This window comes from Antrostomus carolinensis, unplaced genomic scaffold (genome assembly GCF_000700745.2).
Source record: "Antrostomus carolinensis isolate BGI_N321 unplaced genomic scaffold, ASM70074v2 scaffold10027, whole genome shotgun sequence".
Classification (NCBI taxonomy): domain Eukaryota; kingdom Metazoa; phylum Chordata; class Aves; order Caprimulgiformes; family Caprimulgidae; genus Antrostomus; species Antrostomus carolinensis.
This window is the reverse complement of record NW_010326607.1, coordinates 12,676-28,640: the sequence shown is the minus strand read 5'-3', so window position 1 is coordinate 28,640 and position 15,965 is coordinate 12,676. Positions and strand designations below refer to the sequence as shown.

At 38.5% G+C, this 15,965-nt stretch overlaps 1 protein-coding gene across 1 annotated transcript in view; it reads left to right on the top strand.

Annotated features, from left to right (window-relative positions):
• The window catches only part of RRP15 (ribosomal RNA processing 15 homolog), a 20,315-nt gene extending 4,645 nt beyond the window's left edge, over positions 1-15,670 (top strand). Inside the window, exon 4 of the mRNA XM_010171638.2 lies at positions 15,012-15,670. Coding sequence (XP_010169940.1) covers positions 15,012-15,164 — 153 coding nt within the window. The 3' untranslated portion in view covers positions 15,165-15,670. The remainder of the gene's footprint in view (positions 1-15,011) is intronic.
• The last annotated feature ends 295 nt before the right edge of the window (positions 15,671-15,965 follow it).

Below are 15,965 nucleotides of genomic sequence, written 5' to 3'. Positions count from 1 at the left end.
CCCTAATTCTGTGTGTGTGTTAGGCTGATGTGGCTTTATTGCTGTTATGATGTTTTGGAAAGAAGTATTTTAACAAGTTCTACTTTTTCCAAATGTGCTCAAGAGAGACGTAGTATAGTTGGACTCGTCCAACTCTTTATCAGTTCTTTCAGCTCACCAAGTAGCTCAGGGTTGAAAACAAGTTGCTCAGACATACTCTCTCGTATTTCAGAAGCTGCACGTTTTTGAAGAGTATTTGAGTTCAGGTTTGAACTTTGTGCTTGGTAGTGGGTGGAATACTTCTGTTGGCCCAGACTCACAGCAGTTAACTAAGTGCTTTTCTGTGCCAGGAAGAAATACTTTAGTCAGTTGGGAGACAACAGCAACAGTTTGTCATATGTTTTTTGTTTGTGTGCACTTGGGGAGCATGCTGAAACACTGCCTGGCATGAAGAGCTCATACAATTTTCATGCAAGTGTAATATTAAAGTATTTTTAAAATTCTTTGGATAATGAGAACAATTTAGCTTGGTGCTGACACTTTATTTCTTCTTAAATAATTCCAGCTTGCTTGTTTGGGTGGGGGGGGCATGCATGTGTGTGGTGTGTGGCTTTTTTTTTTTTTTTTTGCCCCTCACCCCCCGACCCTGGAATAGCAAAAAAAAATTGGAATGATAGCAGTGCCAACTACTATTGTAGTAGGCATTGAATCAATAGCTGAGCAAAAACTAGGACCTTTTTTTCTTTGTGTCACATTGTAGCAGGGCAATTTTCTAATTACTAAGTCAGAAAACAAATTGCAAATGCTTCTATACTATTAAAAAAAAAGTCGTATTTGGCAGCATCAATAACAGCATATTTCCATTAAAGTGCTGTGGGGAATGCTTTAGATGCTGGCTGGTCAGTGTCTGTTTTGAGTATTGATATAGGTGCTCCTTTCACATTGCTTGTGAATAACATCTTCAGATTTTGGAGTTTTTCATTAGTAAAGGCTGTACTAGTAGATTTGGATTTTTGTTTGGGGAGGAGGTTGGCATTTTTGGTTGGTTTAAGCCATGTCTGCCTAGGTAGACCATGCACCTCCCTTTCTCCTTTGTTGCATTTGCTTCAGTGCCTCTCTATTCAGTACTGAATCAAACTCTTTAATAACTCTTTTTTTAAGCTGTTCTTAATCTGCCTTATTTTCTCTTGAGAACATATTTTACCCATTTAGCAGACTCCCATCCTCATAGTTGTTGATCCTTGAGGTTGAGGCCAAAATTTGGTCTTCAGTCTCCTCAGAATAACGCAAACATTTAGCCACTGAACAGTACTGCTGGCCTCCACCATCGTCTCTGCTCTTTGGTCTTTGAGGGTTTTTCAGAGGGTGGTAAGCAGGGATGAGGCTTTTGGGTGGTGAATTCCTTGCAGCAGGAGTTTGGTAGATTGTGCCATCTGAAAGCTTTTGTTTGTTTGTTTTGTGGTTTTTTTTGTATCAGTCTACTTTGTTTTTAGCATTTGACAGTACGGAGTCTATTTCATTTTTTAAAAAGAGGGGGGAAATGTATTTATTTATCTCAACAAAAACAATTGAAGAGATACCAATCCCAAACTCTAGGCTCTCTGCCATCAATTAAAATGCACTCCAGAACAATAAAAACATTACCCCACCCACATATAACAAGCATTCAGCAAGAAAAATAGCAGAATAAAGTTTTCCCAGTGAAAGCAAACCTTTCTTGACTCAAGCCTTGTGCTATGAAGGGAAACTTGATTCTATTTGTGAAAATGGGCAAATGCTTTTTCTTACTCTGCAGTAGTTTTTGAATGCAAGATTTACTGCCATATTTTTGAAAGTTAGGTGGTTTCTTCCAAATGTCAAGGATTGTTGAAGAAACCCCTTATAAAGCTCTGTTGTGATTGACTAGATATATGTATACGTATTTGTGAGAAAACAAAATTAAATGCTGTATAAAGGCCCATCTGTAGTAGTGGGATTTCATGGTGGCACAGCCACTTTAAAGTTTGTTCTCTGTCTCCATCAGCTTCATGCATTGATGGGAAGGACAGATAACCTGTGCCTTGTGAGAACGTTGTTTATACTCTTGTATACTTCTAGGCATTGGCCGAAATATTACTTAGTGTGCACCAGCCTAATGGAGCTCTGAAGGAAGGACTGTAAGGCTGTGAAAATTTTCCTGTGCCATTTGAAACTGTAGCCCTTCTTCAGGTTTTCTGTGCCCAGATGGGAGTAATTACTTTTCTGAGCTGGATCCAAAAGCTTTGCTTTTCGTATCATTAACTGTTTATCAAGGTATTTCCTAATCCTTGCTGAGGCAGCTGACTTGTGTAATATTTTTCTCTGTTTTTTTTTTTCCAAGGTACTGTACATGATGCTTGCCTCTGGGTAAGATCATCTAATTTCCCTCTACTCACCATCTTATCTGAAAGCTTTGCAGTGTAGGAGAAAAATGTAATAATTTTCTTTTTTAAAAAAATCCGCTTGTTTGTTTGGGCAGGTTTCTTTATTTTTGGGGTGTTTTTCTGGGGGAGCATTTATTGGGAGATATGAGAAATTTCAACCTTGTTCAACACAATCCTTACAGGCCAGATCTTAATTTCAGTATATGTTGCTTGTATCTTGCAGCTTCCTACCTGTAAGATACTATAAGAAACATTATTAAACAACAGGTTTAAAAAAGGTACATATCAGAGATGCTGCCTTTCTAGCCCTAGAGGCTGAAGTCATCTTTATGTCTATAGAACAAATACAGAAGTAGGTAGTGGCAGTACAGGATTCCTTGCAGGAATCTTTTGTTTTCTTTAGGTCCTTAAGAAATTTCTGGGTGCTATTAGGATTATGGGTTAGGGAAGTACCTTTGATTCCAAGGTTGAGTGAAGTTCCTGATCTCTTAGGGCTGCACAGACTTGTTGGGTGATGTAGTGAATTACATGAGATCTTGAAATCATAACTGTGAGAAAAGAAAGAAATACAGAGCTAACATTCTCAGAGCAGCCTCAGCTCTTCTCCCTCACGACGAGTCCATTACAACGGGGTCATTCAGTACCAGAAGCTTTTTGCTTGTCATTTGTGCTACTCCCTGTAAAGTGTTAATAGATGGTAAAATATTTTCTAGTGACATATAAATAACTAGCGTGAAAGTTACAAATATTCTTTGTGACAAGCATAACCTGAACACATCAACCTTTAATTTTGAATTAGGCCTTTGTAGCATGGTTTTCTGAATTACCTATGTTTGCTCCAACTTGAAAGTTTTCTCACACCACATCTGTTGCAGAGCATTTCAATGGTGGAAGTGAGAGCAGGATTTCCTGGTCTACTTCAGTAACCATGATCCAAATTCTGCAAGGTAATTTTTCTACACGACTTGGAGGTAAAATTTGCTTCCTGTGTTGTGTTGGCATCTGGAAAAAATTGGTGTATTGGTCTCAAAATAGTACCTATTCTAAAATAATCTATTGATAGGAAGAAAGATGAGCGGGGAAGAATACAAGTGTTATTTCATATCAGCTGTTGCTCATATGGGGCTTGAAATAAAACGCTTTTACAGAAAAGTTCCTTCTGTCTGAAGTGTATTTTATAAATGCTCCTAGTGTTTGGTAAGTAATTTTTAAACACAGTGATTAGAGTCAGGTTTGTTATAGATTTCTTTTTTCTTTTGTTCATAAGACTTTTAATGTTCATAAATATTTTAATTTTAAGCCGTAGTTCGAAGATTGTTGAAGGACAGGAGGTGTACCACACTTCTGACTTTGACTGCTGTTCTTGCTGGGACATAAGAAGTGGCATGGGGACTTCAATTTTTCAGGTTAAATGGGGATATAAATGTGCTTTCCAGATTAAAAATTACATCCATTTAAAACTTGTGAGAGTGACAGCCTTCTTTTTCTTGCAGCTGCATAACTACTGGCCATTGGCATGTTGTTCTGCTTTTTTCCACAGTGCAAATGGGAGGGGTGGGGAAGAGATTATTTTTTTCATCCATATACCTGGTTGGAGGGACAGTAATCTGAACAATTGCTTCAAGGAACTCTAGAAAATAGTTTATTTCTGAAGTATGAATGAAGGCATAGACGACTTCTAGAAATTTGGTAAGGTGTATCAACAGATCTTTTAATCTTAAAGGGAATTTTTTTTTTTTTTAGGTGCTAATGACGTTGCAGAGTAGTTGAAGTTTATTACTACAGCTGTTGTGTGCTGGTTTTACAGAACTAATTGAAGGAGTAACCAGGCGTGCATGTATTCCAGCAGATTTGAGGGAGCAGCCAAGTATTAATTTAGTTCAGCTGCAGCCCGAGTAGATGTGTTCTCCCAGTTTTAATAAATGTCTTCCCATCACATGCACAGAAACTTTTAATTTGGATTCCTTTATAAGTCGTACATTTAGTATGTTTTTCCCAAAAGTGCACACACTTTCTTGAAGGTCACCTCATCTATGTTTGGAGCTGATACTTTTAACGTAGTTTTTTTGTTTTGTACTAGAAGGTTGCTGACTACCTAATTGTGTGCTGTATTCTATTTTTTATCGTTAGGGATAAATGCAGTGCAGCCTGCCACCAGTTTGCTATATCCCAAGTTCCTTATGTTCTTTAAGGTAAAGGGTTGTTGTGCAATACTAGAAGTTGTTTGATGGTGACATTTTTACTTCAGATCTGTTTACAGGAAAATATATTGGCATAGCCACTTTGGGTCATCAGCAGAGTTAGGTTTTTAAGACGTACAAGCTCAGTTCCCTGTCTGTTGCCATAGCTAATAACACACATCTGTGTTAACATGGGATTGAAGGTCTTTATCAGTCTTTTTATGTGTATTTGATTGATACATGTCAAGAGCTTGACACTGTGAGTTTAACTCCAGAGAAGAGGATTAAGGACTGTATGATGGCTGTATTTCACTAGATACACCCTTTCCCCTGTATTTTTATGCTCAAGATTTCCCTTTCTGCTCTCTTTTTTAGTTCCTTGATCAAAAGTCAGGAAGGGAGAAAGAATGTGATTTTTGCACTCTGTTTCCATCAGCCTTTTTTTTTTATCCTCTTCATGTTTTGTGTTCCTGGCAGGTTGTTTTCCCCCTGCACCTGAGGGCCAAACACGCAGCCGGGCATCCTGGTGCCTAATGCAAGAGCAGCACTGACAACTGCTTGCACAGACAGACCAGTTCCCTTTTTGTCATCATGAGTCACGCATGGTCCAGTTTAATGCTGTCTTCTAAGATGCAGACAGTATGTGATCAGTGAGGACAGATATTTTAAGAGAATTTGGATACTAAATGCCTATTGTATTTACTGAGGTGATGACCTCAGGTTTGGGGAGGGCAGTCCTCCAGATGTTCGTGGACCAGATCCAGGAAGATGTTCATGGAGATAGCAAAAGACACATTCCCAGCTCTAAAATACGTCCTTAACTGGTTTTTAAGTCCAAAAAGAGTGAATGGTGCAAGGTTTTAATGGATACCTGTAGGAAATGTCTTTCTTTCCTCCTTAGAGCTGTTGACAAAATGTTTTAAGTTCATCTTCCTGTGAAAAGGGCTGAAGTGATTTTAGTTGAAACATCACAAAAGCCTTCAGCCTGAAGCAGTTGAAATTTGGAATTTTGTAAGTCAATATAAACCACAGGGACCTGTGACTGAAATATCAAGCAACGTTGAGATGGCTCCATCTGTCATATTTGAGACCAACTTGCCTTGCCGTTTGATTATTAGTGCACAGGATACTGTGATGGTGTTCTGTTTATCCAGATGATGTTGCAAGGCTTTTTTTTTTTTTCAGTAAAACTGAATCTAAAACAACCACATTTGAAAAACTTGTGGTATACATCTTCTTTTGATCTTCCTGTAAGTATACAAAGCACAAAAAGTCAAATCCTATTAGACTTTTATCTGGTAAATTGAGTTGGAAGCCTTATAAAAGCAGCTCTCCACTTTTGGCTTTGTTTGTAACTCTTATAGGCAGGGTAATGTACTTAGAGAAAAATATATCCAAACATTTCTTAAAGTTTTATAAAAAATGTTCTCTGAAATTAAAAAAGATTGGGTGGAGCTTGTCTATCTGAACCAGTTTGTTTCCCCTATCTAAGCATTTTCTATCAGAAATTATCTTGAAAAGTGATTCCCTTACTTTGAAGTTTTGTTAAAGTATAAAATGTTCTGATTTCCAGTGTTGAACTAGCACATGTGTATTAAATGACCTCTGTAGGCACCTACTCATCTGTTTATCTTGGTAGACTTCAGGAGTGGTGGGTCAAACTGCTTCCAGCTTTCAATGGTTAGAAGGTTACTAAATTCAGTATTTATTTTTTTTTTATGTGGGAAAATATAGTTAGAAAGGTTAGAAAATATACATATATATTTTTAAAACTGACTGTTATTACAAATTATACTAAACTGTCTTCTTGTAAAGATCTAACCTCTTTTTGGTTTGTTGCTGAACCCTGGACAGTGTTCTGCATGTGGTTTGTGTCATTTCTTCTCCATCTGCAGGCGTTGGGAAAACCCATACAGAAACAGAGGAGGAGATGCAAGGGTCAGAAATGCAGAGAAAGGGTAGCCAGATGGCCAAGATAAGGGATTGGAATCACAGGAAGTTTACGTATTCTCTCTTCAGGTTTAAATGCTTTTAGAAAGCAGCCTGGGAGTGTTGAGGGCCGTGGTCCGTTCCTTAATGAGTTTGCCACTCACCCTCAACAGTGTGAGGGAAATTACAGGAATATAAAGTCAATGAAACTGGGATTTGCAAACATTTAGGATATGTTGCGAAAGCCGTTTAAGTAAAAGCAGGAGCAATGAGGGTAGGGAGGTTTAGCCAGACAAGCTGCTTAGTAGTCATAAAAACTTCAGTATTTCATATTTGGTAATAAAAGTACACAAAACGTAGTTCTTCGTGGTTTTTTTTTTTTTTTCCTCCCTCCTGCCTTGTAGTTTTTTGGATCCCTATTCTTGTTTCAGACCTCAAATATAAGTGGAAATCCTGAGTCAGGAAGAGGAGGCTTTTTATTAGCCCCACTTCTTCCTCATCAGCTCCTCTGTGCAATGATTTCTTAAGTGCTGGAAGTGAAGGACTTGGGTCATTGCTGCAGCCTTCGTTGATTGAGAGGACCTTTTGGGATTCAATTTATTAGGCCTTTTGCTGGATCATAATGAAAAACAGTGGATGATTTCAGCATCATTTGTAGGAAATAATCTGAGTCACATTCAGATTATTCATAAATCTGCAAGCTGCTATAATTTATTCTAAAAAAGGATCAAAAAATACTCCACACAGCTGTGGGCCTGCATGTTTCCATACTTTGCCAACAGGCAAGCTTTTGTAAAAACCTGCAGAAAATTTTAGGTACCCAGCCGAGATAGTGCCTAAGTGTCTTGCGTAAATGGGTGACATCTGAGAAAAGTCTGTTGTGACTCAAAAGTATTTGTCTAACGTAGGTTGTTGAAAGATGTTAGTACTTGACTTTGATAGCACATTGAAGGCTTGAGTCTTGAATGGACACTCTTTACTGGGCAATCTTGGTGTAGCTGCATATTTTCCAGATACAGCTTGATGGTTCGGCAACTGTGTAGCTAACAAGGATGTTGTGGATCTGGGTAATGTTTAGGCTGATCCTTTAACTCCATCATGTCTTCATTACTGCAGCAAAAACACTAAGAAATGCAGATCCAGCTGATGGATAGAAGCCTTTTTTATCACTTGTGAGAATCTGTGTGTTATTTCTTTCAGGGTTGAGTTGCAAAGTATTCTAGGAAAGTTCTTTCTTCCTTTATTCTTAATCCCATCCATATGGAAAAATTATTGGTTTGTTATTTTCCTTTTAGAATTATTGATGGAAGCTGATAAGAAGGAGTCCGTGTAAGTTTGCTCTTGGTAATTAACTAATACTAGTTGACTTCTTTTGGTACAAAATGAACAATATTTTGTGGACTGGGGTTACCCGAGGCTCAGTCTGATGGACAACATTGTCTCATTTTCAAGCCAGAATTAGGATTCTCCATGAAGGGCTGCAGCTACCTTAAACATTGCATGGCTTATGAACAAAGAGCTCATGATGCACCTACTTTGAATACCATAACTTAGTACACAAATTTTTGTCTGATAAGCAATACAGAAGTCTTGATCATATGTTGTTTTTAACCACAGAACTCATTGGGTGTTTGTGTTGAGAATTAATTGATCTAGGTGCTGTGCATTCTTTGCTTTAAGGATCCTATCGTTCAAGTGGGAGAAACATGAAAGCTGAATGGAGACTTACAGATGAAGAAGGGGTAGGGGCCACAGGTGAATACTGAGATGGTAGTGGCCAGTATGGTAGGCAGTAATTTCACTGTCAATAGTATAACTGCTGATAAACAGATATTGCAGATCTGAAGGTAAAAGCATACAGATGAGGATAATGAAGCAGTTTTGGTTTTTAAGAGGAGGAAAAACCAAACATGACTGAAAATGAGCAGTGATGCCATACTGAAAATTATCCTGTCTGGAAACTCTCTGTCCTGATATGTTGCATGATAACCTAATACAGGGAATGTGTTATTTCTCTCTTTCTAGATGTCTTTTCTGTAATAATTTGCAGACTACTTTGAGCTAATTTTTATTTTGTACCTACTTAAAAATGCTTACTTGGAGACGTTTTTTCTTTATATCAGTGGAGTTGTTTGGCCTGACAGTCATAAAAACAGTGATGTAATTATTTGATATTTGGGACGTTGTCATTTTGCCTGGTATTTTACAGAACATGAGTTAAAAATTACAAAATATAATCCATGAGAATATATTCCATGGGTAAAGGTAGCAGTTCATACCTGTGTTGTAACTTAGTTATAAGATTATGCTTCATTAGGTGAGGTTTATTTTCAGGTGAGTTTTTATTTTCTGTGAGTAGCTCCTGGGTGTAGCATGCCCATGCTGTTCATCATCTAATTAAAACATGTAGAGGGAATCTCAGTGCCACTATGGGCAGGCGTTGTCTTGCAGCAGCATGTGGTGAAATTCCTTGTGCAGCAGAAGGATTTCCGAGATGGCTGCTATCAGAGCTGGAGCACACCATGGGCTGAGGAGTTCCAGAGCATCCTGTATGCAGAAGGACCCTATGTTACACTTAAATTCTTAAAATATTTTTGCTTTTTCTAACAGAAATACTGATTTATGAGGTTTCTGACAAACTAAGGCTGAGGAAATCTCTCTTCTCATAAGCTCTTTCTGTGATTCTTCTTTGCAACTGAGCATTTAATAACAATGCTAATGATTTTTCTTCTTTGCTTAAGTCCAGATGAATGCTTGTTTTTAGATTTTCTGTAATTCAGTTCTGACCCTTCTAAGGCTGGGGCACGTTTAAACCTCTGCGTGCCAACCCAAAGCATTCCTTCTCATTCACACATCCCCAGTTGTAGTAAACTCTAGAGGAGGACGTGAGGATGGGGTGATTCCTCATGCGGGTCATTAAGCTCTGGGTGGTCTTCTGGCCGTGCTTAAAAGGAAAATCGGTATTTGTTGTTCTTGTAGTAATAACTCCAGTGCGTTACTTACAGAGAAGTTTGAACAGGAACAGCAGGTTTCAAAACACAGTGTAAAAAAATTTCACTCTTAGATTTATTTACTAGAAATGCCGATTCTAGTGTGCACAAAAGACTGTGGTCTGAGTAAATTTCATGTGCCACTGCTGATATCCGCAGTATAGTGTCACTTCACATATGCCAAGGCAACTTAGTTCAGTCACTCTAATTTCTCATTCAGAGAGAGGATACAAATGGATCTTGAATTACTCTCACCTTAAGGAATAAAGGATTGTGCAGATTTCTGCTGCAGCAAAGTAGGCTTCTGTTGTGCAGCTCACATGTTCTGCAAGCTCAAAAATGCTTCCCAAAGTCAACATGAGTTGCTGTGAGACTTCAGCTCAGAAGTTCAAGTTTCCAGATCTGTGGTTTTATGTCTGTTTGGAATCAGGTGTACATAGGAACCTTTCTTACAGTCAAGATCTCACTGTAATTCAAATTAGTTGAAAGCAGCACTGATGATTAAACCCAAGTATGATTTTTCTATTAAAAATCATTAAATTTTGTTTTCTGCTTATATTGCTGCTTTGGATACTTCAGCTGCAATTTTATTTACTTCTTCCCAACCTAGAGGAAACTTACTTTCTTAGCCTGTGAGCTTGGATATTCCTGAAATCAAATTTAGGATACATTATTATACTGGTGTTCCTTGTTTTCCATGTCCTCCCCTCTCTTCCAAGTGTTTTTTGGTTGTGGTTTTTTTGGGGCGTTGGTGGGGGTTGTGGGTTTTTGTTTTGGTTTGGGTTGGGTTTTTTAATGGAGATTTAATACGCCCCAGTGTATGCCTATGCTAGTATTTTTTTGAGATGTTTAAATAAACTTTCTTGAGGATGAGGAACAGAATAGCAGCAGTCATTCAGAGCAAGATACAGGCTGATGGGAAGGTAATTGTCAGATATATGTGAGAATGCGTTTTGGCAGTTACACATTCTTCATTGTGACAAAAGCCTCCCTGTATTTCAAGGTCTTCCATGTTTGTATTGAGCAAGATGGAGGAACCTGGAGATGCAGTTCAAATTAATTAGACGTGTTAGAATTGTTTTCTTGGGGCTTAAAGTTGTTGCTTGAGAGATATTTATGTTAGAAATTCCTTTCCTGACAGGTACAAATAAACGCTCGCTGTGCGTGATGGTAAAGAGAGATGCCCCTGCAAGCTCTGGCATTTCATCTTGTACATGGAGCAAAAGCGTGGGAGCCCAGTGTGCTGATTGTAATTCCTAGGTCTGAAAAATACTAATTTGTTAATACCCTGCAGTTACTGTCTCCTGGACACAGGCTGCAGGGGAATCTCTTCGGTGCTGTGGGTATGTTTGCTGTTTGGCAGATGCCGAGACTGGGGTATGTTCAGCTCGTGTAAGTGACACGAGCGGGTGGAAAGCGGAGTGAAATGCTGTCTTTACTCTGTGCACTCTGATTTCAAGACATACCTTTCAATGCCGTTACTTACCAGTGAGCATTATGGGACTTCGGTCTGCTTATGCGTAAGGTTCTGAAAAGCTCTGGCAAGCTTTCCTGCTCTGGTTTTAAGATGTTGCTGTGCCAGTAAAGCAACAGATGAAAATGACAAGGTCCTGTGACTTAGACAGACTGAACTTAATTTTCTTAAGCTTTCAAAGGAAGAAGGCTTTGAGCTAAGGCACTCCTTTGCAGACTAAAGCAGCCATGTGCAGTTACAAGTATCCCATTACTGCTTCTGACAGATTCAGAATGGGTAGATAGGATTGATCTCCCACCTCAGTGGCAGTGCAGTCTGCCACAGTTCCAGTGTTGAGTTTGGCAGGTGTCAGTTGAAGATACTGTGATGTCGTTTACCAAGAGTGACTTATGTAGCTACAGATTTTTGCGGTGGTAAAGAAATGAACCAAACCAGGGAGATTTCTAACTTGATCTTGATCATATAGCTGATGATGATGATGATGCCATGGGGCTTTCATAGGCCAGTTCTTCCAGAAGCATCCAGGAGGCAATTCCAGCCCAGATCCTGCAAGGGACAACTGCTTGTTCCAGGTGACAGACCTAAGGTTTTTTTGTTTAAGGGGGGGGTGCTTGGTTTTTTTAGGACTTGACTAAGATTTTCAGTTCATCTTGTCCTGGTGCAGATTTTAGAGGGTATGTCTTCAAACCAGAATTAGTTTGGGAAGTACATCCCCACTACAGAGCCCTACTTGTGTCAAACTTGAGCTAATGCTGTGATTGCTTAGGTGGCACACCAAGCAGGCAAGATGCTGTTTATTTATGTGATCTCTTTTCAACCCAACTATCGGTCTGCCCCAGCAAATAAGTATCTGCACTAGAGTAACCACACTCTGCTTTTTGGTCTGTCTTATTTCAGCTCGTGATAACAAGTGCATTACTATGTACCAGTGATTCCTGAGCTGTTTTACTATCTGCTGCCTCTCAGACCTTTTGAAATAGCTTGCAACACCTTCAGGCAAAGAACAAACCCATTGAAATGTAGGTATAAAAAAGGAGAGGGCAAAAAAAACACCACCAGAATTTTTCACTGCCTTACCAAAGGATCCACTTTATGTAGTGTTACACACTAATGTTTATATAGCCTGCTTTGTTTTTGTTTGGGGATGTTCAAAGGGGACTTCAGTGTTGTAGTGAAATGTGGGAGATGTGGATGAACAGCTGACTGGAAGTTCAAAAGGAGTTGTGTAGAATGAAAGCTGGTTTATTTTCCACATGCCAAGAATCAGTTTTGTTTTATTTAGATGAAACTAGATTATGGCATTGAAAACCCAAGTGTGTTAACGTTCTTATATAAAGTAAGTTGGGAAGTGATGTTACAGTTGAACTAATTATTAGTTATACAAATAATCTTGCTGCATGTTTTCTTAAGACTCCAGGAATGTTTTGTGATACAATAGATTTGGCGAGTTTTTATTCTAAAGGGAAAATAGAGCAGTAAATGAGTTAGGAATGAAGATACTAAACATGGGGTTTTCTTCACTTGGGAGCATGCTTAAAATTCATTAAATATTTGCTTTCAAACGTTTAATCTTCATCTTTGAGGCATGGACATGTCTTTCTTCTTAGGGCTTGTTGTAAAACTCTATTCAGACCTTTGTGGTACCTTACATAGCGGGTAATGCTATGAAGGATCAGCATCCCTCTTTTGTTGAGGTCCTGCTTTTGTCCCGTTGTTCACTTGCCATAGCCAGAAAGAAGGGCTGAGGGTTGCTGAATAGTAGCTTGTGATGAATTTGAGCATTGGGCTTTTCAAACCCTGAGCCTTTCACTGTCACTGCTGACAATCATTCTACTGCTTCTGTGCTGTTTAAAAAACTAAACAAACAAAAAATCCCTGTTCTGTGCATCTGGAGAAAAAAAAAAAGTCTCTTTTGGTTTTATTATTATTGGAAAAAAAGAAAATTGGATTGTTTTGTAAGCAAGATGGGATTTTTTCCATTTAGGTATTTCAAATTTTACTCTGTGGCACGTTCAAAGAGTGATTTATAAAAGGTCTGGGATTAAAAAAGAAAAAGCTTGGTGACTTTTGTAATCTTTTTGACCTTTCTCTACTCTGCAAAGGTAAACATATAAAACAACTGAAATGTAGTTTAAAAGGGAGAAAAAAAAAGGCTACCCTGTCCTTGCATCCCAGAACAGAGTACCTGTGTTTGCACTAAAACAGATTATTCCCATGTGAACATCTTAAGGTCTGCCTAGAGTCCTACCTTATCTGTAACTCTTTAATTCCAGGTAATTGATTACCCTGTGTGAGATGATTTCAGGCTTTACTGGGTATAGCATTTGAAGTGAATTACTGCAAGAGTGGAAAGCAGCTAGGAGGCACTACCCTAGGGAAAAGGGGGATGGTTGGGATGGCAGAGTTACTCTTAGGAGTAGGCATTAATGAGAGCAGCTGTGAAGGCAAAAAAAACCCAAAACAAAACACAGTGCAAGCGTTTTGAGGAACAGCTGTAGAGTTTCTCTTTTCTTGAACTGGGCCCTGGGAGATTCCTTTTGGGAAGGAAAGTGTTAAGACTTGCTATCCTATTTTTGTGAGAGTAATCCAGAAATAACTGGAGGAGAAGTCACATTTAGCATTTCTACTTTGGTTACCTATTAAAAATACATCTCTTCGGCAGACTTTTCACACTCAAATAACTTCTGTTGGTGTGATATGATGTGTTAGATTTATAGTGATGGGCCTGCATTCTCTATTCCTCATTTCTCCTGCTGTTAAATTCTTTACACTACTCTCTCCCAAGGATTGCACAGACATCAGCTTAAATATGCTATAGTTCTATATATTGCATGATCCTAGATGCATGACAAAGAAGCAGCATGAACAAATGTCTACAGTGATCATACGTTTACTGTGGGTTTTGCATCTAGTAGGCAAAGCTGCATCTGCAGAAGATGCTGTAACAGATGAACCCCATCCACTGTACAGAATCAGGAGGTGATAGTTACTTAAACTAGGGTGAGTCAGTTGAGGTCTGCCCTTTTGAGCAGGGGAATGGGAAAAGCACACCTGAGGTGACTCTGTTAACTTTGTTTCAAAGACCTTGCAAAAGTAATTTATTGTTTTCAGTGCCCCTGACTTCACTTTGGTAGGACAATTTTTTGCTTGCCTGCTGGACACTGAGCCACGTTGTTCCTCAGAAGTATTTTGCTACTAAGGTTTAAACCACTGAAATCCTTCGTCAGTAGATTGAACGGTTTGTAGTTATTTTCCTGTAAGAATGTAGAAATAGCCTCAAGCTGTTCATTAAAACTGTTGCCACAGGATGGGGCTGTTGCACTGCCCAAATATGATCTGTCACTTGGAAGAACTGCAGCCAAGCACTGTTTTCAGTGCTAACCTAAAACTGCACTCCTGTCACTTTTCTTTATTATTCACCAGTCTGTGTAGTGTGGCCTCAGTTTATCCACTTCCAAGAGGTAGGAAATTTGGAGTAAGGTGTTGTTGGCTTGCTGAGTGCAGATCAACTTTGTTTCTTTTAGAGGCAGCTTTGTACCATATGACAAGCTCAGGTAGTGAGGTAATAATCCACATAAAGGGGATTTGGTTCACATATCACAGAATATGTTAAATATTAAATTTGGGGGTTTTTAAGCTTTTATTAAATCCATATTTGTGTGTAAAAAATGTGCCAAGAAGTGCTCTAATGAAGCAGCACCTGGAGGTTAGTAAATGATATCACAAATCCATTCTGATTGCCAAGAAAGATTTTAATAAAGGAAGCCATGCCCAGGGTTGACTGTTTCATCCATAAGGAGTAATTGTTTTGTTTCTGTGTTTCTTTTATTGGTTGGTTTAAACAAGTTTGCTTATTAGCATCAAGTAATTTATGATCGTCCTGCATTTTTCTGCATACCATTTGCATAAAGAGCTAGCCCTCAGTAAGTCTGCCAATACAAATTTTAATAGTATGAGAGGTGTTATTTTGATTGCATGAAGAGCTTCCATCTTTTACTGCCTTTCACATTCACCTCATCTTCCTCTGTTCCCTCTTCTCTTCCCTTCAAATATTCAGGGTGAAGTGAAGTCTGAAGAGGGGCCAGAATGGAATATACTGCGTGATGACTTCATGATGGGAGCATCTATGAAAGACTGGGACAAGGAAAGCGATGGAGAGGGCAGTATTGAACAAGGAGGTGGTCTGAACCAAGAAGATGACAGTGACTGAATGAAACTGAAAACCATTCAAGATAATGTTTTATCTTCTTACTTTGGATAAAAAGTCAACATTCTGTGAATGTACAACACTTGGAGGATGTCTCTTTTTAAAAAAAAAAAAAAAAAAAAAGACTTGCACAACTTTGGAGTGTTTTCTCCTTCATGTCAAACTTTTATTTAATATAGCTTCATTTGCTATACTGAAATCCTGAAATATTTTCCAAAACATGTATAATTTTCAACACATTTCCAAAACATTTTGTACAGTCAAAATAGTGGCACCTGCCCAATGAAAGAAAGATTTTGCCAAGGTCATTAAAAGTTTATACATTAGTCATGGCAATTGATGTATTAGTATGCCTGCATTTCCAAATCAGTGTTGCACTTTGAAAAGTTGTTAGCAATTTGCAATAGAAATGGCTTACAATAAACACAGAAATGCTGTCACCTTGTAAAGTTATCGGACTTCTATAGAGTCTTTACTGCTTTGGCCAGAAAAGGTTTTGTAGATAATAAAGTAACCATTAATGTGATAGTTCTGGTCTTGGAGCGTTAGTTTGATTGGAGACAACTCTGAAAACGTAAGTGTAAAAAGAGCGACTTGACCCTACTGATTGGCTTTTCTATTTATATTTTTATGTATATACACATACATATATATATATATATGTGTGTGTGTGTGTGTGGTTGTTTTCCATTGCAAGTCTGAAGTTGTATAAGCTAAGAGACTGGTAATAGAGGAAAGGACAGTTGTTGCTATTGTTTTTGTTGGAGGAGGGAGGACTTTTCTAGCAATACTGCATAAAATTGT